This window comes from Gasterosteus aculeatus, chromosome 3 (genome assembly GCF_964276395.1).
Source record: "Gasterosteus aculeatus chromosome 3, fGasAcu3.hap1.1, whole genome shotgun sequence".
Lineage (NCBI taxonomy): Eukaryota > Metazoa > Chordata > Actinopteri > Perciformes > Gasterosteidae > Gasterosteus > Gasterosteus aculeatus.
Genome location: NC_135690.1, coordinates 610,732 through 633,494, shown reverse-complemented (window position 1 = coordinate 633,494; position 22,763 = coordinate 610,732). Strand labels below are relative to the sequence as shown.

The 22,763-nt window shown below is 53.4% G+C and overlaps 1 protein-coding gene across 1 annotated transcript in view; it reads left to right on the top strand.

Moving 5' to 3' along the window:
• Positions 1-26: 26 nt before the first annotated feature.
• phlpp1 (PH domain and leucine rich repeat protein phosphatase 1) overlaps positions 27-22,763 on the top strand; it is a 34,497-nt gene continuing 11,760 nt past the window's right edge. Inside the window, exons 1-4 of the mRNA XM_040170739.2 lie at positions 27-2,907; positions 20,049-20,245; positions 21,071-21,196; positions 21,896-22,044. Coding sequence (XP_040026673.2) covers positions 1,407-2,907; positions 20,049-20,245; positions 21,071-21,196; positions 21,896-22,044 — 1,973 coding nt within the window. The 5' untranslated portion in view covers positions 27-1,406. The remainder of the gene's footprint in view (positions 2,908-20,048; positions 20,246-21,070; positions 21,197-21,895; positions 22,045-22,763) is intronic.

The following is a 22,763-nucleotide window of genomic DNA, read 5'->3' as shown; positions in this document are numbered from 1 at the left end:
GAAATGCATTCAGGTTCATACGGAGAGAGAATTCCTTTTGAATGCAGTTTGTCTCGACATATTTTCATTGGCTCAACCATTTAATACAAAATACACAAAAATAAAGCGTGCGTCCACCATGTGAGTGAATGATCTCTGCAGGAAGCAGCTTCACCTGCTGTTTGACATGTCAGGTGTCTTAAAACGATGATCAAGAGCCTGTACGTGCGTAGTAAGGGACCTCTATTGGTGTAGAAGCCATAATCCCTTGATTAACCCAAAATGAGCACGGAAAGAAGATTTAGGCCGTTTCTAATTTTAGACACATCAGTAAATAAGTTTGAAAGACATTTTCTCAATGTCCTCATTAGGTTATGACTTTGAAGATGAATTAAAATGACAATACAACACGTACTGAGGATTTCGCACGTCTAATGGTTGCATAGAAAAAGGTCGGCGTGAAACCAAACTGCGTCCTCAACGGGGAACCGGGACCGGCGGCTGCGGGCGCAGCGGCGCGGTTCGGCCGCTAGATGGCGGTAAGCGCCGCGGAACGCGCGGATTACCGCGGATCGCGGGTCTGCGTGGCCCTGCGAAATGGCGTCCGGGCGCGACGGTGCTGGAGTCATCTGCCTCGTCGCCACTAGTCCGAAATAAAGCGCCTGCGAAGCTTCACGTCGCCGCGCAGCAGAAATTAAGTGTCGCGCGGGAACCGATGACGCGCAGCCTGAAGGGGACCCGGATGTTCTCGTGGTGAGAACCGTGGCCGCCTCGTCGTGTTGTCGGTGGTCGGTCCGCAGCGCCGCAGGAGACCGGACGAAGAACTTGTGGACCGGCACGCCGAACACTTTATACGAGCTATGTTTACGCCTCCCGTGCGTCCCCCGCCTCACCCGAGGAGGACCCGCGAAAAGCTCCACGGGAAATGTAGTCACGACACCGCTTCCCCCACCGCCCGGCAGCCGCCGCGCGCCTCGTCCCGCCGCACTACACTTCCCACAACCCACCGCGCCGTGCCGTCGGCGACCCCATCTTGTGTCGTCCTCATGAATATATATCAGCCAGCATTTGCGTAGGAGGTCGGCCGACGTTCATTTCGTATTCCAGCGCTGCATTTTTGGTCCAAGCGGAGACGCGCAGTCACGTCTCCGCCCCGAACCGTCCCCCCCGACCCGTCCCCGCGCGGCCGATTCCATCAGCTAAAAAACATGTTTGTTTGTTCTCTCCTGCGGAGGAGCGCAGGGGACCCCGGCGAGGAAAGGAAGCGGGGAAGTGAATGACCACCAGCGGAATACGTCGTCCCGTCGGCGGGCGTTCAGCACGGCGGGGCGCCGCGTCCTCACGGCTTTCAAATGTAGAGGCTGGAGGTGCAACCAAGTGCGCACCGTTGTTGATTTAGAGTCGGGCGCTGCTCGTCGGCAGCGCGGATGGAAAGCGCGCAGGCTGAGAACGGCGCGACCAAGTTAATGAAGAAGCCCGGCGGCGGCGGACGCTCGGCGCCCTCCCGCGCAGAGGCGAAGAGCGGCAACGGCGCCCCTCGGTGCGCCACTTCCAGTGCGTCAAACCGCGCCGCGGCGTCCGACGGCCGGGGCTCGTCCAGCGACTCCAGCTCCCTCCTGTTGAGGCGGAGGCGCTCGAAGAGGAACCTCTCCGCCGCCGCCGCCGCGGTCACCGCGGTCACCGCCGCCCGCGGCGCCCGGATCCCCGCGGCCGCGTCCGCCGGGCCGTCGCACACGCGCAGCCTGGACAGGAAGACGCTGCTGAAGCACCGGCAGAACATGCAGCTGCAGCCCGCGGACCGAGAGTGGGTGCGAGCGGATCTCCACCGGGGCTCCGTGCACGTCCACGAGCGGCGGACGCCCTCGTATCCCAGGCCGGTTCTCTGCACCATGGACACCACGGCCGGCGAGTTGGCGCTGCGGCTGAGCAAACTCGGCGGCAAGTCGAGCGCCGTCGTGCGCAGCTTTTGCAAGGAAAACCCCAAGACGGACCAAAATGGCAACTGCAACGTGAAGTACGGTTACGATGACAGCCCGGACGAGGTGAACGGAGACGCGGGCACGCGATGCAGCCACCTGACCCCCCTGGACCCCTCCGAGTTGCGGGGTCATCCGAGGGACCGGATCCTGCTGCTCCTGGAGGACGCGGACGGGAGGCAAAAGCAACAGGACGTCGACGGGCAACTTTTCACCCCGGAGTCGGAGTCGGAGTCGCGGGACGACATCGCCCGCTCGCTGTCCGATCTGAACTCCAACTCGAACGTGGACACCGCCAACGACGACGACTCGGAGCAGCGGAACTGCTCCGACAGCTGCGGGTTGAACTCCGGCTCGGACGTGGAGAGCAGCGCCTTCGACGACCTGAGCTCCGGGGCCCGACTCAGCGAGCACCGGGACTCCCTCAGCGACGACATGGTGCTGGGCACGGAGGCGTCCATCCTCAGCCCCTCGTTCGACGGCGCCGCGGGGGGCCACGACACGTACGGCAGCTCCTCGGACGAGCTGGACCTCGACTGTCCCGCCGCGCAGCGTCACGCCAACGGGGCCGGGACCGCTGCCGGTGCCGGCGGCGCCGACCACTACGCGCCGCGTCACATCGGGCGACGCGCGGGCGACGGGACGGCCGACGTGAGCGCGGAGGGCCGGCCGGGCCCCCGCCGCGGCTCCACAGGTGACGCACCTGAGGAGGGCCCCGGGCCGGACGGTGGCGCGCGCGCTGAGAAGTGCGCGCTGGCCGCGGGCCGCGTGGGTTCCGGCCCCACGCTGTACGTGCAGCTCCACGGCGAGGCGGTCCGGAGGCTGAGTCCGGACGAGAGGCCTCTGCAGATCCAGAACGACTTTCTCTTCAAGCTCGGATTCAAGGACCCGTGGAGGGTCCAAGAGGAGGGCCTCAACACGGAAATCGGCTCCTTGTTGCGCTTCTACGCAGGTACGTGACGTTCTCGGGGGCCTCTGGGGCAAGTTGAGGCCTCCCTTTTTCTGCACACTACGTAGACTGCAGCTCCTCTGCGTGTGTGATAGATGTGTGCAGGTGTGCAGTGTGACATCGCACTTTTGTTTTCTCTTAAAGTGGTTGAAGCTTTGACCGAATGAGCGAGCGCATTTAGTGAGCTCAGTGCTCTCTGGGACTGACGTCGTTTTCACACCTTTTTTGAAGGCAGTGCAGCTCGAGGCCGTCGCTGCCCACCCTGCTGGCTTCCCTTTTCTTCTCCAAATGTTCAGATCGTGTCTTCTGGCCTCGCCAGAACGTAGCGGCACACTGCGCCCCCGTGGACGCGCGTGACGTGGCCACAGAGCCATCGCCACAACTTATGGCGCTCGGACATTGTTGTGCCCCCTTCCGGCTTTTGGCCCGTCATCACCCTGGTGAAAAGGCTGAATGGCCTTTTGTGGCTGGCTGGGGAGCAGCGGTGGGAGTGGTGTGGCTGGCAGCGCCGCGGACCCGCTCCGTGTACCAAGTGAGTCCTGGTCATTGAGATGCCGCGTAGTGCCTCTCCTGCTGGCATCCAGCGCGGCGGCTCCTGTCACGCCAAACCAAACCAAACCCTGCTCCTCCAACGCTCAGGAGGCCCCTTCCTGTTTTCCACCGCTGCTGGCGTTTGGAGAGCGGTTGGCGAGAGTATCTGGTGAGGACCGTTCAGGAGGAAGGGTTTGTTGGGTCTGACGCATGGGGGGGGGCTTCCTGTGCCGAGGGGCTGTTGAACCAGAGGTCGCTCGCAGTCCTCTGCCGCCTCGTGACCTTCTGTACACTTGAGTGCTGCTGTCCATTTTAGATAGCGTGCCATAGCAGGGCCTTCGTAAGCACGCACACCGCGGGGGGCCCCATGTGGAGAGATGGTGCATCCAGGGAGGGGCAGCGGGAGGGCGCACACATCCCGCACGAGTCCGTGGCGCTCGGGAGCTTCCGAGAGGGCGACGCCTCCACATCCCATGTGAGGCGGCTTAACTGCAGTCACCTGAGCTCCCTCCACCCACCTCCACCCAGACACACACACACACACACTACGCACCACTCGAGCCAGAGTCTGACACAAAAGGCCTAATTGGCACAGAGGGACAGAAGAGCACATTCACGCACGTTGTGACAGCGCGGCTCCTCCTGCCCTTTTCCTTACACGATGGAGGCATGCGAGGAATGTACGCCGGCTCGTCTAGAATGTCAGGCGCGTCTGCTGAGGAGGAAGTGCCCGGGGGGGAGGGCGGGGGCGCCGTTATGAGGGGATGCCGCGCTGACTTTAAATGGTTGAGATGGAGCCGGTCTCAGCTGACTCTCAGGCGCAGCTGCCACAACCAGACCTCAGTCACAGACCTCAGTCCAAGTCCAGTATCTCCTTTCTTACTCTTTATTCCATCAGTCTCTCACGATTGGAGTTCTGTGCGTTGTCATTGTGCTTTATGCGGTGCGTGGCCAGTAAACCGTACCGTGTCTTTTAATAAGCCTGACACTAGAGGAATGCGGCACTTAGCGTGATTGGGGAGGCGGCAGAATGACGTGGAAGAGGCCCGTTAATTCGGAGAGATGCCGTGGTGCCAGATCCTACAGAACGTGCGCTGGCCGTTATGAAAGGTCCAGGTCACGGTCACGGTTCGATGGGCTCCTCGGGGGCCAGACGAGGGGCTCTGCCCTGCTAGACATGCACACGCACACAAGTACAGAACGCTGGCCGGATCAAAGGGCCGCTGTCCTCGTTGGACTCGCTGGCAGCCCGGCGAGGGATCCTTTCAGCGCTCCTCACACAGGAGCCGCTTGTGACGCACAGACCGTTTTATTAGAGTTTGAGCACAAGGAGAAAAAGTACAAACGAGCGACCCGAATAATCAATACATTCTGTGTCTGAGAGGCCGTGTTGTAAATAAAAGTCCACAGAGGGTTTTGCTTTTGACACATTTATTTTTCATAACTGTACTTTTAGCCTTGATGTGACCAGCTGAAGGTGTACGGCTCGGGTTGGGTCTTCTCCGAGGACACAAGACCCTCAGCGCTCGTGTCCTGCTTGGATGGCGCCTTTCCCTGAGCTAGTTGTGTGTGTGTGTGTGTGTGTGTGTGTGTGCGCTTGTGTGCGCGCGCAGACTTGCAAGAACAGGGATTTGACATAAAGAGCCCAAACTCGTAGTGGCACACGCGGCTCCCCGAGAGGCAGAGTCCTTTAACCAAAGCACGCACTTAATAATTTAGGTTCATTAGCCTACTCAGCGTTGCAAACACACTCCACAACTCTCCGCTCTGTGTGAGCGTAGCGTCCCTGTCCAGGAGGAGACAGAGGCCCTTTTTGAAAAGCGGCTTCACGTAAACCTGAAATCGACTGGAGTTTTCTCTCCTGCTTTATGTGCTTTATGTGCGGCCGGCCTGGAAACCGCCCGAGTGTTAATTCCTTTTCAGCTCCTCTCGGGTTTACAGCTCAGCCTTCAGTGGAATGAAGTCGGGGTCGATGCGTTTCTCGCGCTGCACCCAATTTTCAGGTTGATTCCCGCGTGGTCGTCAGTATCTGCGGTGAGAACTAATAAAAGCAGAGATATCTAATGGGACGGTGCAGATAGGGCTCAGTATAAAACACGTTCTCTTTCTGGCTTTAAACACGTGTGGTAATTGGTTGGTAGAGTTGTAATTTCACTCGTTCTCCGTCTCTCACAATAACGTAGCCTGTTTTCGGTTTTATAAGCCGCTTTTAATATGAAGTGGTGTCAAAACAAATTGTGATTTCATGCATATTGTCTCACTGTTGGGTTTGAAATAATTCCAGTATTTTATTACTTGAGGGCCCAGCTGTACCTCTGAGGGCGACATTGCACCGATTCGTCATGTATTTTATTAGCGGCTTGAATCTACAGCATCTTTGAATGACGGGTCATGTTTTTGAGAACTAAATAAACGAGTTTATGTTGAGACTTTCACGTGTAAACAGATGTGTAAATGTGTAGCAAGTCCATCCGTCGCATTCTTCACTACATCCATAAGAACTTGTGGATTATTAGAATAACATCCATATGGACGTGAGGATAAACTGATTAAATATGGGAAGTAAAAGTTCACTGTGGCCATGTTATTTCTACCCGTAACAATTTCACACAAATTTGTGATAAGATAAAATTTAGGAACTGATACAATTGTTGGCAGATTGAAACTTTCACTGAGACCGACGACCTCCATAACGTCACCACCTTCCTGTCGACGGGGTGACAACCTGGAAGGACGGTTGAATTTCATCATGGAAATCTAAAAAAAGCAGTACTCATGTCTATGATGAACCTGTGACTTCAAATAAAAGTTTGAATCAATAGAAGGGACGAAATAAAAACGCTGGATGCGTAAACCACAGACTGACGGGACGTCTTCGCCGCGTGCACACGGGATCCTGACATTTTAAGGAGATGATGAATAGTTCAGTCACTCTCAGAGCTTAGAGGAAAGTCATCTCAGGACTGCGTCCCTCCTCCGGGCCTCTTTAAGGACTCTACGGGGGCTTAAAGGCTTAACGCCGCTCCAGACTTTCTCTGCGTGGCAGCTATTAAGCAGAGCAGCGCCCCCCTCCATCTGCGCCGCGCTGCCGTCTCTGTGCAGTCGGTGAGCCGGGCCGGTCCCACGCTCACACTGGCAGGCAGGAGGAGGACGGCCTGCGCACGCCCCGTCATTGTTTGGCCTCGGCGGTCCCGCCGGGTTCCCTCCGACACGTCGCGTGTCGCCGGCCTCTAAATGGGATTTCTGAGATTTGTGGCCTGACAGCCGCCGGTGTTTCTAAACGGGTCCTCGTGTAACTAATCACATTTCACACGTCTCTTCACGTGGAGCCACGTGGGGCCACGTGTGCCGGCCGGCTCGTAGCGGTTGAAGCCAGGGGAACTGTTTTCTGTCTAATATAGATCGCTTCCTCCTCTCCGGGCGAATCCTCCCTCCCTCAATTTCTCTCATGATCGATTCCGCTCCCTGGTGCCTCGCTATCGTTCCTCGCCGTCGCCTCCTCCCTCACAGCCCCTGACAGTTCCCATTCATCCCTCCGCATCTCTTCATCTCTGCCGGGCTTATTGCTTTTCACTCCCAGCATTACCGGTCGCCCTGTTCTGTGTAATATAAAAAAATAAAATAAATGGAAATGGCAAAAACGAAGCGCGCAGGTCATCGTTTCAGGCCGTCTGTCAAACCGCCCTCCCCCCCCCCTCACTGAGGAGCAGGCCCGCTAGGCCCGAGTAGAGCACCAGTCCCGACCACATGCGCGGCAGGGGGAGGATTAGGGGCGAGGCCAGCGGGGGCTCGCTGGGCTCGGCTTTGATCAGCAGCCACACTCTCTTAATACCGGAGAACATCTGCAACCCTCAGCGATAAAGAGGCCCAAAAAAACTGCGATTAGGGAGCGAGCGGCCTGCTGGTTTACGGGACAGAACTGTGTCAGTTCCTGGACGGGAGGCTTCTGAGCAGCAGCGCTGCAGCCGCTCGCGCTGATTTGTTCCACAAAGCCCGAGTCCCCAGAGAACATATTTTTGTATTACGTTCAAAGTTCCAATTTATTCTGATTCACTATTCCTCAGCACACATTTGATTACAAGAACGTGTTTTTAGGGGAGAGGGGTGTTTGCATCTGCTGGAGATGTTGTTTTCACAGAGGAAGCTGCATCCGCTGCAGAAACTATGAGTCCCCAAACTGCCCCCACTATCTTTGTTTGTGTCATCTGGACACGGCGCGATAAGGCGTGTTCGGGTGGAGCTGAGCCGGCTTCTTTATGGACTCTGCTCCAATACAAGGGGCACAGTTGTTGATATGGAATAACCCCGTGTAAAGTTCATCTCCGCTAAAAGCACTAGAGGGAAACTTCCTCATGGCCGGAGAGTCTTTGTGTCTTGTCTGTGAACGCGCACTTAAAGACTGTAACACCCGGTTAATCCACCTTGATACCTTGATCGGAAAGTAAATCTGGAATACATTGTTGATTCTTCCAATTCAGCATGATCTTACACGAAGTTCCATCTGAGCAAAGTTATTGTAATATGATTGATAATCATGAGATTTACAAACCGCTTCCCACTTGTTTTTTGGGGATTGCATGAATCCGACTTCGACACTTTAGAAAGTCACCGGGCGGTTTTGGGGACGTGGTCTGTGCAGCCGGTCTCAATGATTGACAGGGACCGCTGGTCTCCTGCTGTCAGCGAGCAGGTAGATGATCCTTCCCTCCCGATGGCCTTGCTTTCCTTTCTTTCTTGCGTGTGTTTAATCCGTCGGCCGGCCAGCGTCTACTTCCTGTTTCTCTTGTGGTTGTTTTATTAACTCCCTCTCAGCAGCCGCCCGCTTGTTTTCTGCTTCCCTCTGGTTAAAGACTTCCCCTCTTTAGTTCGCTTTTCTTCATCTCACTATTGCCCTGCCTGCACCCCCCCCCCCCCCCCCGCATGCCCCCGCATGCCCCCTTTGTGCCACTTTGTTCACATGGCCCCTGCATGTGACATGAAGCTGAGCCAAAACACCCCGGATGCCCCCTTCAGCCCGCCGCTGCTCCAGACCTTGTTAAAATTGAAACAAAACAAAAGGAGGGGAGGAAAGGAGGGGAGGAAAGGAGGGGAGGAGGGGAGGAAAGAGAAGAGTGAGCATGTGGGCCCACGGGGAATGTGCAACAGCATCGCAATCTCATTCATTCGTTTGTCCCGTCCCCGTGCATCATCTGGAGAGAGGGGCCTCCTCCCCCTCCTCCTCCCCCCCCCGACCCCCTCTCTCTCTCCCTCTTTTCTCCCGGCTCTGAACTGGCCCGGTTGTGGCTTTAACCACAGATCTGGGGTCTGATTACTTTGTGGCCGAGGTCCTTCTGAGGGATTAAAGAACAGTGGAGCAGGCGGTCTCCATGGACGCCTTCCTCCGAGGCGCCTGCTGCCCATCCGAAGCCTTCTGTAATGTTTCATGGAACGCCGACATCCCTGTTTACCGTTTTTGAATATTGTTGCTTGTGCTGGTCCCTGGCGTGAGTCAGCGCCTCGCTCGCCGTCGAGAGGCTGCAGCAGCTCTCTAATAAAACACCAAAGAGCTCTGGCGCCAGCGACATCCCAGATTTAGCTAAGCTGCAAGTCCTTCTAGGCCTCTGATAATGAATGTCATCAGGTTAAGTACAAACAATAGCACGTCCTCATCTGTGTGGCCCTGTTGGGTCTCCCCTCGGGCGACACTGGAAGAGCTTTGACTGCCTTTCGTTGGCGATTAGCGGCTAATAAGTCCAATCAGCGATACCATCGCTGTTACTGTCACACACACAGATACATCGCTCATAGTTTTATACTCAGGTGTCGGCAAACGGACAACAGAGTTGTCGCGTGCAGAGATTAGGTGTGACGGGCACCGCGTTTAACTCCCTCCTCTTATCAGTTAACGGTTCTAAAAGTGTGTTTGTGATATCGGATGGCACGAATACTTCACATTCACTTCCCTGTTCATGAGCTAAGTTAATTCTGACAGGAGCCCACGGCAAGGTCGCAGTTTTCTTAACCGCCCAGCGGAATATTCCTTCCACACACACACACACACACACACACGCCACGGTGACATTGTACTACAGGTCATGTGCTCTATTGTTCACCCGGTTTGTTATTCTTATACCAAATCTATGGAAATGTTGCTGCCGCCTGCCCAAATCCGCCTCCCTCCACTTCTGGATCCGTCGGCTGGTTGATCGGCGGCACGCGATCGGCGCATCACTGATAGCATCACAACTCGCTGCACAGCAACACAACACAACACACTCACGTTGATCTCGCCGTGACCTTATTGAGTTGTACCTTCCATAATGAATACCCATGTTTGCCTTCATGCTCGTATCATTTTAGTTCTGCAAAGTGCGCATTGAACTCGTCACATGCTGGAGGGCTGAAATACAGAAAGTGGTTCAGTTGATGATTTTTCTACTTTCCAAAAGTTCTGAAGTAATTCAGTCTGGTGAGGACGGGATTATGTTCAGCTGGGGGATGTTTGGATTTTGGACCGTTGGTTTACTGAAAGAGTGTTTATGGCACTGGTTTATTTACCATGACGACTGCTGATTTTCAGTGCGGGGCTTCATTAATGCATCAGTCCAAATGGAAACGCAGGGCAACACGCAGGTGGGATCCACACACACTGTGGATATATGTGTGTGTGTGTGTGTTTATCACCACTCGCCCCTCAACCTCTGTGTGACATCGAACCTTCGCCGGCCAACTAGCGTTCTACACTTGTCAGCCTGCTCCTTTATCGCTTTCACCCTCCCCCCCCCTCTCCCTTGGTGCACTTCCCAGGGGGGCTGAGTGCAAGGTGGGTAAGCCTAAACCCCTGTGTCTGGGAAGGAGTAATTGTACAGGCGCTTAAGACGACAACCGCTCGCTCGCCGCTCTCTGTCAGCTCCCCATACGGCAGCAGGAGCCGCTCCTCATGGCGGCTGCTCTGCAGGGACCGGCTGCGGCTGCCGCGGCGTACAGGCCATTAGCGACTGCCGAGTGACAGAATGCGGAGGCCGAGGTGACACAGTGACGGCGGCGAGCAAGCGGTGCCCTGAATCATGAGATAGTCTGTGGGTTTGATAATCTTCTCACACCAGTTGGGTCCCTATCAAAGAACGGATGGTGGTGAAGAGCTCGCCGAGCGACATCTTCCCAGACCTCAGGAAATTGTAAATGAAGTCAATCCTCCTCATGTTCAGAGGCTGGAACTCTTCGATGCTTTTTGTCTTATTAAATGTTGTCCAGTGTTGCTTTGCGCAGTCATCATGTTTTGTTGGCTTGACTTTACTGTAATGCAGCCTTTCAAAGAAGGAATCAACTCTTGTGCTGTATCATGATATGCAAATTGCAAGTCTTGTCTCTCATCACAGTATCCATGTAATAATTATAGGGGTGTAACGATTCATTTTAACAACGATTCCATTCGAATCACGATTCATGGTTGCCGATTCGATTCATGGACGATCTGGGTTCATTTAGAACGATTCGATTCAGTGACTTGAAATCGATTCAGTAACTTTACTGGACAGTGCAGGCAAAGTTTCTGAGATCCCTGTTTCTTGTAAGGAAATCAGGTTTAAATTAATGACGGATATTATAAACAAGCAAACCATAATTAATGGCAAATGTATAAACCTTTTATTTGAATCAAGTGCCATTTTCAATGTAAACGTTACACAATAATTACACAATGTTTGGATCAATTCACAGAACCCCGGATGTTCAACCACATTGTAGGGTCGGATGTCTTTACAGATAAATTTGTTACTGTGATGTTTGGTGCTGGAGGCCTGAGGCGTCTGCAGAGCTGAGTTACCTGCTGCTGCTGCAGCGGTGACGCTGCTCGAGGTCCTGACTGTCGCCGTTGTTTAATCCCACGGCGCCTTAGTAGACGGCCGGAAAGATTTGTTGTGTTTCCGTGTTTTTTTTATTTGTCTTCTACATATTCTACAAACAGCGAGCGACTTATTTAGAACACCTCCGTGTTTGCAAAAGCCAAAATGTTTCCACTGGATCGATAAGTTGGTTTGTAAATGTCTCGCTCGCAGTCGTCTCCTCCAAGCCGTGTTTTGTTGTTGTTCAGAGTTTCGCGCGGCGGCCGCTGCGTACTGATGACGTCACAGACAGGCAGACTGAATCCAGTGACGTTTAACGTGTCTAAAGTGCTAACAAACAAACAAACAAACACACATCCACACCGTTTTGTGCTTAAATCCAATGTGCAGTATCGATTATGTACCATTTCAATCGATTTGTAATCAATATACGTCGTCCGGAATGCTGATTTGCGGAGCACAGATCGATTCAGTTGGATCGCAGGAATATAAATCGATTCAGTGAATGAATCGTTACCCCCCTAAATAATGACATATGGTCCATAATGCACAAATCAAACCTTTACGTCTCTACAAACAAGGGGAATCACATTTTTTGAAAAAAATGAAAATCTACCATGGTTGCCTACCAAGTTGCATTGTGGGTAGTGTAGGAGGCAACCGTTGCTATCCTGGGTTCTGCTTTTTTATTTTTCCCATCCTTTTCTTGAAAGTAAATCAAACTCTCATGAACATTAGATAAGTTTCCCTTTTAATAGAGAATATAAACTATACGCCTCATTAACTTGCCGTCAGTCCACATATTGATTGACCGTTAAACTGATGGCGGACCAAACGGCAGCCGTGGCGATCCGCGCGAGTGCGCCGTGCTCGGTGTGATGGAGCGCCGCTCACACTTGGTGTAACGGCGCCGGGCGGAGCGGCCGTCGCGCGTGCTGCATCGCATCGTTTACTGGCTTCTGGGATCCACACGACCCCCCGCCGCCCTCCTTTTGTATTCACCCCGCGAGACGGCGCCTGACTGCGTGTCCTCGTGGGCCGGGCAGGACTGCATCATTCATGAGTGTGTGTGGCGCCCGGTGACTGGGCCGCACGGACCCACGACTCAACGGCGTAACCGTGAGCGAGGTGGCTCAGGGCGCGCCGGGGACGCACTGCAGGGACCGCCGGCGTGGGAGGGGGGGAGAGAGAGGGAGGGTGAAGCAGTGAGTAGGTCACTAATATTAATGGACTCTATAATCCAGGTCAAAAGTTATGAAAAACGCATAATTGTCAGTGTCTCCTCAGGGGCAACGCGGTTAAGGGACGTCTTCATCCTTGTTTGTTTAACCATCACTGATGACTAGGCGCCCGGCGCACATGATGCCACGCCCCCTAAGTCACATGAGGGCCAAAAGTGGAAAAAAGATTTGAACTGAAAAACAGTAAATACCAAAAAACACGAGTGAAGAATGAAAACAAATATTTTATTTAAAACAACTCGTTAATATTCAACCCCCAAATACTTTTCATTCTCTTATTTTTTTTTTTGTCTTCAATATCAATAAATACAAACTTCCACGTTCTATTTTCCTTTTCAAGCGATCGTCTGCCTCCCTTTGGTTGTGAACTCTGAGGTTCTTTTGGCGTTTCCTCTTTCGGGAGGTGAGAGGAAACGATCGGCTGCAGCTGGGCGACCTGCTGAAGGACACTTAAGCAGGATGGGCTTCACAAGAAGGTACACGGCTCAGTGAGAAGGTGAGGGGAAAAAAGAGAGCTCAGGTCGTGAGGAAGCTGGAAACATGAAACTACTCAAACCTCAAATCTGAGCAGAAGAGTAAAGGAGAGACGAGTCGGAGCGGATGACGGCCGCAGATACGAACGCCTGACGTCAGGCACTTAAGGAATGGACTAATGCACGCGAGTATTAGAAGAGGAGATGTTCAGTGCAGCTGAGATCCTCGCCTGCCCTCTGAAACATTATCCGCACACATTTTCAGGTCATTGTGTGTGTGTGTGTGTGCAAGAGAGAAAGGCCTTACATAACTGGGCACGCTGGCTCTGCTGCCAGTTTACTATCACACAGCAGTGACTCAGTTCACACGTGTGCAGGCTGGCTTTATTTTGTGTGCTCCCATTTGATTCTCACGCATTCACGACCTGCTGGTGATTCGTTATTTTCCCAACGTGCAGCTTCCGTCCGCGTGGAAACACAAGGACAAACCCGGCGCGGCGTTGCATAAACACACGGGAGGTTGCGACGGAGAAAACATGTGACCTTTAGCCGGCATGATGTTATAAAACTAAGCATTAGCGTCGTTGTTGTTTTTTAGCATTCTGGCAGCTTGTCTCTCAGTGAGCGCACGACGCAGCTTCTTTACGACCGTCTGAAAACAGTGGAACTCTTCTGTGGGAAGGTTCCTGTTTGAATCTTATTCGTTCCGTCCGACGAGTCCCAGAGTTCCACTTACGTTTGTTCAGCAGCTTAACGGATCCAGGAGGAGACGGCTACCTTTTCCCTGCCCTGCAAAAAGGTCAATGGCAAAAAGGTCAATGGCGACCATAGTCAAGCACCAAAAGGACAGTTTGTTGTAAAGCTCCATTATATACTTCACAGACTGCGTCCTCGCCGTTGACCTTTGACCGATGGGCCTGCTTGTGAAAGCACACAGATTACGCACATTATTACACCTGATGAGAAAAACGCTTGTAACGAACTGAAGCGTTAACATCTGATACAAATCCATCATAGTGTGAGCGTCTCTCTGGGGATGAAGTGCTGCGCTCTCGAGGCGACAGGATACGTGTGTCACTACTCTTCTATTCGTACTGCTGCCTTGTTTTATTGTCGTTTCTCGTTCTTGTCCATCGTTACACACACACACACACACACACACACAACTAAGAACCCACATTGTTTTCTTTTTGTTCTCTACTTTTATTGAGGTACTTTATACGCAGGCTCACAGTAAATCATTTATTTTGGAGCTCTGCACACGTGTACCGCCTCTCACTCAGGCTCTGATTTACACCCGTCTATTCAATACACGCACACACACACACACACACACACACACACACACACACACACACACACACACACACACACACACACACACACACACACACACTCTGTATGCACCGGAAAACACAGGGGTACTTTCTTCCTTTATGGTGAATACTTTGCATTCGCTCACACACTAACGAGGGGGAGACCCCCCAGAGCTGTGTGTGTGTGTGTGTGTGTGTGTGTGTGTGTGTGTGTGTGTGTGCGCGCGCAGTGGGCTCGTATTTTCCAATGTACGGTTTCGTAACTCGCACGCATTACATAAGAGCACGTGGGGGGAGCACGCATGCATATACGTCAGCATCCACCCCTCCACTGACGGGGGGGGGGGGGGGGGGGGTCACGGGGGAAGGTCTCTCTACTGATGGGGGGGGGTCACGGGGGAAGGTCTCTACTGACGGGGGGTCACGGGGGAAGGTCTCTCTACTGACGGGGGGGGTCACGGGGGATGGTCTCTACTGACGGGGGGGGGATCACGGGGGAAGGTCTCTACTGACGGGATCACGGGGGAAGGTCTCTACTGACGGGGGGGGGGTCACGGGGGAAGGTCTCTCTACTGACGGGGGGTCACGGGGGAAGGTCTCTCTACTGACGGGATCACGGGGGAAGGTCTCTACTGACGGGGGGGGGTCACGGGGGAAGGTCTCTCTACTGACGGGATCACGGGGGAAGGTCTCTACTGACGGGGGGGGGTCACGGGGGAAGGTCTCTCTACTGACGGGGGGGGTCACGGGGGAAGGTCTCTCTACTGACGGGATCACGGGGGAAGGTCTCTCTACTGACGGGGGGTCACGGGGGGAAGGTCTCTCTACTGACGGGGGGGGTCTAGGGGGATGGTCTCTACTGACGGGGGGGGGTCACGGGGGGAAGGTCTCTCTCTCTCTGCGGATTCATTTTTTTGTTGATGGGTTGAAGCGTGATCACAGTGGCGTGGGGGCGCATACGTCACTAACTGAAACATTCCCAGCAGCCCGCCGCGGGAGCTCCGGTCGCATGCGTTTCTGCTTCCGCTCACAGACACGCTTCAGGTGAACGGCCCGGATGTGCGAGGCTGTGACGCGTCCTGTAGGTGCGCATGAAAGAAGAACGCAGAATCTGATAAGATGACCACGAGCTCCAGGTCCCGGTGCGATGCCGCGCTGCCCCCACAGGCGGCTGCTGGTACTGCGTCAGCTTAGTTCCCTTCAACAACGGTTTGGATACTGCAGGCTGTGACCTTTGGGGTTCAAGATATGTTTCACCGGACTGAGAGAGAAGGTTGGGTACTGTGTGTGTGTGTGTGTGTGTGTGTGTGTGTGTGTGTGTGTGTGTGTGTGTGTGTGTGTGTGTGTGTGTGTGTGTGTGTTTCTGTCTGACTGCGACGTGCTCAAGACAGACGGGGCATCAGCAATACTGAGGGCGTCCATGAAACTATTAATTACCCTCCCCAACCTCTCCCTGGAGATGGAGGGACGTCTCATGGTCACCCGGGCCGCCGCAACTTGTTCCCCCTCAGCAGCTGAGCCAAGTGCAGCCAACAGGCTGGAAGAGAAGAAGAAACATCACCTCCACGGAGAACGTTTGACGATAGACCAGAACACCAAGCAGAGCCCGTCTCAGCGCTCAAAACACACACACACACACACGGCCTGAGCCTTGTCACATGTCCTGAATTATGAATCGATATTCTTTATTCAGCATATTCATGAACCCTCAAAGGACAATTTTGTCACGTGTAATTGTTTTATTATTCATTGAAAACATGAGGAAATAAAGCAGCGATGATCGAATGCTCTCTGAACGCTGTTGACCCAAAATTGACGGGTTAGCATTTTTTCCTTCTCTTTTCGACGACGCGTCTTCACAGCTCAACGTCTTCATCGGCGCAGAGAGATGTGGAGCACTTAGGCGAGCGCTTGGAGCGGCCCGCCGACGCCCTTTGCCGCCTCGTAGCGACGCTCCTCAGCCGCCGCTCGACCGGACAGTCGCTTCGGATCAGAGTAAGGGGGAGAGAATATGAGCTGATCAGAGGTGTGAAGCACAGACAGACCCCTTTAAGGCGCTACGCATTCTTACATTCTGTGTGTGTGTGTGTGTGTGTGTGTGTTTTGTAGCAGAGGGACAGTGCGGCTATTTGTGTCGCGGAGGAACAGCTGGCGCCGCTCCGTCTTATCTATTGCAAATTCCCGTGGCCACCAACCGTCCTCAACCCTGGTTAGCTTTCTTTTTTTTTTTTTTTTTACGAGTCAACGTCTCCAACGCGGCTCAGATTATCAGGGTGGTGTTTTTCTAGATGCCTCCTGACGGCCAGATCGCTAACGAGATGTTGAGGTACATTTCAGAAGACTCCTCCCTACTCCTCGCCACATCTGTCGCTTCCTGTACAGCAGGCCGACGCGTGCTCCCGCTCCGCTGTGGCTGGGTCGTGGAGGCCCTGCGGCGCGGCCGGCCCCGTACGGCAGGTGTGCGGATGTCAGGTTGCGCCGCGCAGGGCGGGACGAATGGCAGGTGGATGTGTCCTCGTTGTTAACGGGGGAAGAGACGGAAGAAAGGAGCGTTGATCTGTTAAAGCGAGGTCGGCCTCCGGTGCTGATCACTTACAGTGATGGATACCGGAGGGGGGCCGAGGGGGGCCGAGGGGGGGGGGTTGTTTCCTTTGTGTCAGTGGGATTGACTTTGCAGAGATTACGTGCACCACTCAAATACACACCGACGGCATCAATATTCAGACGTTGAGTCAGAGTAGCAGCTTTCAGGAGCTATAAATGTCTTTCATTGGTCCTGAACTGATCTCCAAATGCAGAGTGCGACTTCCCCGTCTCTGTAGATTATACCGCCATAGCGATGAGATGTTTTATCGTTTGGGGAGTTCCTCCCCTTCTCAGTGCAAACTATGCAGGTGTATCGGCAGCGGTAGCTTGGATGAGAGGAAATGAGCCTTTTCTGACCCTCAGGCGCTGATAGTTAGTGCAACACAATGCATAATGTATCAGGTGGCGACTCTTTGCTGTCGTGGTCACAGTGACTCTTTTTCTCGCCTCTTTTATTCCCCCATTGACCGACTCCTCACTCAGTCCTCCCGCCCGGCGCCATCACGTGCGTCTTCCTGCCTTTTGTGTTCCACTAGGACGACTATTGATGTGAGCAAAACCTTTTTGCAGATCTGGAAACCTTCAGAAACATTGTTTTTAGGTGTTGGTTTTGTCTGAGAGGGACGGCGGCTTGTGTGTAGAGGAAACGCTCTTTTCCTTTTCCAGGAAGGACGCCAATCTCCAGTAGCCGACACACACACACACACACACACACAGCGTAGTATGCTCCTACTTACAGTACGTGTAGAAATAGACTCTGACTCCTGCACATTGTATTATTTTTGGAATGCGAGCATCTCCCATAGATCATGGCCGGACCTTCATGACTAACATCATTGCTGCTAAAGATATCACTACCGTAGGTGTCCTGTGGCGCCCTGCTGCAGGGTTAGAGACGCCGCCCCCCCCCCCTGTAAACAGGATACTCCCCTGGGTGTCCCACCCATCTCCTTGCTTCCTCCATCCAGTCATGAGACGGTTGTAAACTCCGCACACAGCAGAAGCTTTCAAGCTTCGTTTGTCACAGAAGTGTCAAAAGATCTCCCTGTTTTGGGCCCGTCGGCGTCTGTTTGGGTGGATGCACGTGTGGAGATCACTGTCACTATGTCAGTGTGTGTGTGTGGATGCGAGCAGGAGGATGAGGAGCAGCGTGGGCGTGCGTCGGTGCATATGTTTGTGTGGGTGAGCGCGCGTTTCAACAAAGGCCTAAAAATAGTAGGACTATGCCCATGTGACATATTGAGGATAAAAGCTTGTGAATAATTTGTCTTGCAACACACACACACACACACACACACACACACAGAGACAAATGTCTGCCTCCGTCAGCCAGCAGAGTTGGAAGGAGCTCTCGCCAGTCTGTCCACTCACACTCGGTCGGTCGGCAGGATTCACGTGGATGTGGAGGAAATAATGAGGAATCATTGTCCATTCACCGGTGCGTTCATTGTATCCCGTCCTTTGATTAACATTTAAGCAGATACATTAGTGTTTAGTTGAACACGTTAAGTATAAGCAAACCCAAATAGCCACACGGCAGTACGATTCTCCATTTTGACTTCCCTATCTCTTCCTCTTATCTTTCCTTCCTCTAAAAGGAACTTCCGTCACCTTTCTTATCCAAGCCGCTCGTTTGGGAGTGAAGACAAAAGTGGACACTTGTTCCGTCTGTCCGTTAGCTCTTAAAAGTATTTGCGGGTCGAGCTTGGTGCTCCGGTTCACAGGTATACAAGTGAACGAGGTTACATAATCCCTCCTTTCCCAAGACGTTCTGCTCCCAGCACGCGCTGCCGTAATGAGTGTTTCTGTGGGACATCAACAGGGGGACAAAGAGGTGACTCGCTTCTGACTTTCAGTACTTTGCTGTAATATCTTTAGGGTGACATTTCCTTAAATAGCACTTCACATAAACCCCCAGAACCCAGAACCACCCACCTGAGGTAAAGCTGCTGTTATTACTTTACCTCTTGGCCTTTTCCACTTGGAGAGAACATTCACGCTCGATGGCTGCATCCTGCCGCGCATGCAGGTAAACTGTGTGCGTGTGTGTGTGTGTGTGTGTGTGTGTGTGTGTGTGTGTGTGTGTGTGCGTGTGTGTCGAGGCTCTCTGCCGTGTGCTGCAGTCACGCATCAGTCTCTGACAATAATAAACGTGTCACCCTGTAATCAAACATGGCTCCTTATCAACATTTAGCCACTCAGCATTTCGTCGAATCAAACTTCCTTTTGCAAGCCAGGCTATTGATTCCGCTGTCCAGGTCCGTAGCTCGGGGTAAAGGTCAGGTGTGCTGTGGCCGCCGCGTCTGTGTCGTCTTGACCCCCGGCTGTCGCCACATAAGCACAAGTAAGCTGGTGGGAATGTTCTTGAACGGCTGAGTGGGCTGCAGGAGTACTCTGCCACGTGAGAGACCCTGAATTATTTAAAGCCACGGGGGCATGTGAGGCTGCGTTACCCCACAACCCGGCCGCGTGTCGGAGGGAAGTGAAACGCGTGAAAGGGACGGCTCGTTTACCGCAGGCCGCGGAAGGCGAGACACCTTTCTGTCACCTGTCCCCGGGAAAAGGGAGTTGGGGGCACCGGCGCGGTTAAAGAGACGGCGAGCTGGAAGAGCCACAGAGGGAGGAGGGAGGGAGGTGGAGGCAGACAGAGAGCAGGTGGGGGTTGTGAACACACCGATAAGCGGCCTGGCTGACAGGACGGCTGATAAGCAGCCTGTGTGTCAGGTTTGGCGGGCCGGGGGGGGCAGACAGACGAGTACAACGGAATAAAGGCACGTCGGAACTTGTAAGAGAATAATGCCGAGTCGCACTGAACTCAAATCAGATGGTTCGGTTCTGTGTGTGCAGACAATCTAATGCAGTTGTGCTCAATGTATTTGTAGTATTTCTGCAAACCGTTTACGAAATCCCACAACTGTTTTGATCGGACATACGCGTTTAGTTTTAAGCAGCTGCTCAGAAGAAACGATCTCACATTCAGCTCAGCGGTTGAATTTGTCTTATACTTATTTACCAAGTACCTTAATATTTAGCACTCATTCAAAAACCATTAGTGTGCCGTTAACAAGCCAGTAAACATGGCCTGCTAATCGTTCTTCTCTTCTTTGTGCATTGATAGTCAGCATTGTGTGCCTCATCATTTCTCTTTAAAGTGTCTCTTCCTCTTTTTTGCAGGGAAGCCCCAAAGCATCGAGAGCTCCGAGCGGGTCCAGCTGTCCGGGACGTACAACGTCCGCAAGGGGAAGCTCCAGCTGCCGGTCAACCGCTGGACCAGGCGGCAGGTCATTCTGTGCGGCACCTGCCTCATCGTCTCCTCGGTCAAGGAGAGCCAGACGGGGAAGATGCACATCCTGCCGCTCATTGGAGGAAAAGTAAGTTCCGCTTAACCCAACGGGGCGCGACTTCTCTCTTCTCCCAGTCGTGGCTTTTATTGCGATGTTGTTTCATTTGTTGTTGGGATCATAAACTGATGACCTGATAAAGTCACTCCTATTACCCCCCGAGCCAACGTCGAGATGTTGCACCTTGAACAAATGTTTGTCCTCTAGTGACACGAAGCTTCTGGATCGATCAGCATTAGATCAAAGTCAGAGACAGAAAGCCATATAATATATTTGATGTGCCTCCCTGTAAATGAGCTTTATTCCTTTATTGTTTTATGGATCTGTTTGTCTGTGAGGCAAAGAGGCCTTTCTACCTGCCTGCTTGACACAAAGTAAACTTCCTGCTCCGACACACCTGGTCTTTAAACATTTGGCACGCAGCACGTGACCTCTAGTCAACTATTCATTCATGCACACGGGCATCTCGCATGCGCTGAGCTGTGTGCGTGCCAGTATTTTATTCAAGCACATAACTAGTCAAGCTTTTTGTTTTCCACAGTGAGGTCTGCCGTGCAGAGTGTGCGTGAAAAGCCGTTTCACATACATTAAGCGCTGCTCGTGTCACGCACATGTATTCATTATATGATCCTTGGTGCCTCACGGATACAAGTGTGCTTCTGGTTGACTGGACTCGTCTCCCCTGCAGCCAGTCGGCATTTGGAATACGAGCTAACGCACTGAGACGTCCATGTTTTCCTTTCTGCTTCCATTAATTGTGTGCACGTCCAGGCGGTTATCTGTTATATACTGAGCGGGGGGGTCAGAGGGGATCAGTGTTTCAGGCAGTGTGTGTGCGCTTGTTTCGTTCTGCAGGTGGAGGAAGTAAAGAAGCACAACCACTGCTTGGCTTTCAGCTCGGCGGGGCCTCAGAGTCAGACGTACTACGTCAGCTTCGACAGCTTCACCGAGCACCTGCGCTGGCACAGGCAGGCCGCCAAGGTACTGCGTGCGTGTGCGTGCGTGTGTGTGCGTGTGTGTGTGTGTGTGTGTGTGTGTGTGTGCGCCAGAGTTAGAGGGAGAAAAAGGAGGACGTGAGCATATGCTGCCCACGGGTCAGTTGCGGTGTTTATCCGAACACGCGTGACTGCCAGTGGCAGCGTGACAATGCGGGAGCCACTACAATCCCACGCAGTGCATTCTGGGAGGGATTGGAAACTCCAGCAGCACAGAACAACCCCTCATGGCTCTCGCTCCCGAGGTCACAGCCAGAAAAACCTCTTCTTCTAAACACGAACAAGGACGTGCATGACGGCGGCACCCAGAGCGCCGCTCAGAATAGAAGCCCGGGTAGAAGCAGCGCGTGCGCCAGTGACGACTGCCGAGCCCGTAGCGAGGCCTCGGGTTCACGGCGTGCCGGTGTTCTCTGGTGAGACAAAGTGCGCGTTTATGTGTGCGCTCCCGTCAATTTGACTAACAAATCGCAGGTTAACCGCTCGGCGCACCTGCAGTGAAACTAGAATATTGCCGTGTTGTAATGTCAGGTCAGTCACCTGCTGAACTCTTCCTTGACTTCCCCTGAATGTAATCCTAGGAAGACACCCACACACACAGTAAACCAGTTTAGGACTCGTGTGCTCGTGGTAATCCTGCTTGACGGCCTTTTTCCTCTTTCTCACTGTCCTGCCCGCCTTCATCTAGATGGTGTCCCAGAGGATCAACTCGGTGGATCTGTCCTGCTGCAGTCTGGAGCAGCTTCCGCCCAACCTCTTCTACAGCCACGACCTCACCCACCTCAACCTCAAGCAAAACTTCCTGCCTGCAGACCAGCGGCTGCAGCAGCTGCAGAGGTACAATGCCATCGGAAATGTACAGTAAACACACCTGAGGCTTAAATAAGAGGGGGAGAGGCAGGAGGGGCGAGATCCGGGCGTGATGAGACTGGCGGTTCGCCGTTGTCGGGTCCGTACTAGCAGCTGGGCTGTGCACGGTGACCATCCACTGGACACAGCAGGTCATGGCTGGTTTGGCTGCAGCTTTCCCCTGCAATTTGTGAGTCATCGACCTGAGCAGTCTCGGACCTGAGCCATGGGCACATGGGGGGGGGGGGACAAATAGGCGTGCCAGGCCGTACCAGGCCAGGCCAAACGTGCCCAGAGCCCAGAAGGGTAGATGAGTCTTCGGGGAAGCTTTTAATGTGCCCGGCCTCCCTCGCTCTCTCTCTCTGTGGGCACCATCTGCTGCGTGCTTATCACGGCCCCAGATTAAAGCCCGCGGCCAAGACGCCCGCGTGTTTGTGTGTTCGCACAAATGTATTTTGCATTCAGTCAGCCGTGCCCGTGTATTCTTACTGACAATCACTGCCAGGAGATGTTCATCGTTGGAGTGAGTGAATCGTGTGTTGCAGAAGGAAGTGTGAGAGGAGGACAGAGCTGCATGCTTGCGTGCAACAGAAAAAGTGGCTGCAGGCTACAGATTTGGGGTCAGTGCATACAAAGTCTTGATACAGTATGGCATTCATTTGGGGTTTTTTCTTTTTAAGACGTCTGCACTGAATGGAATGCGTGTC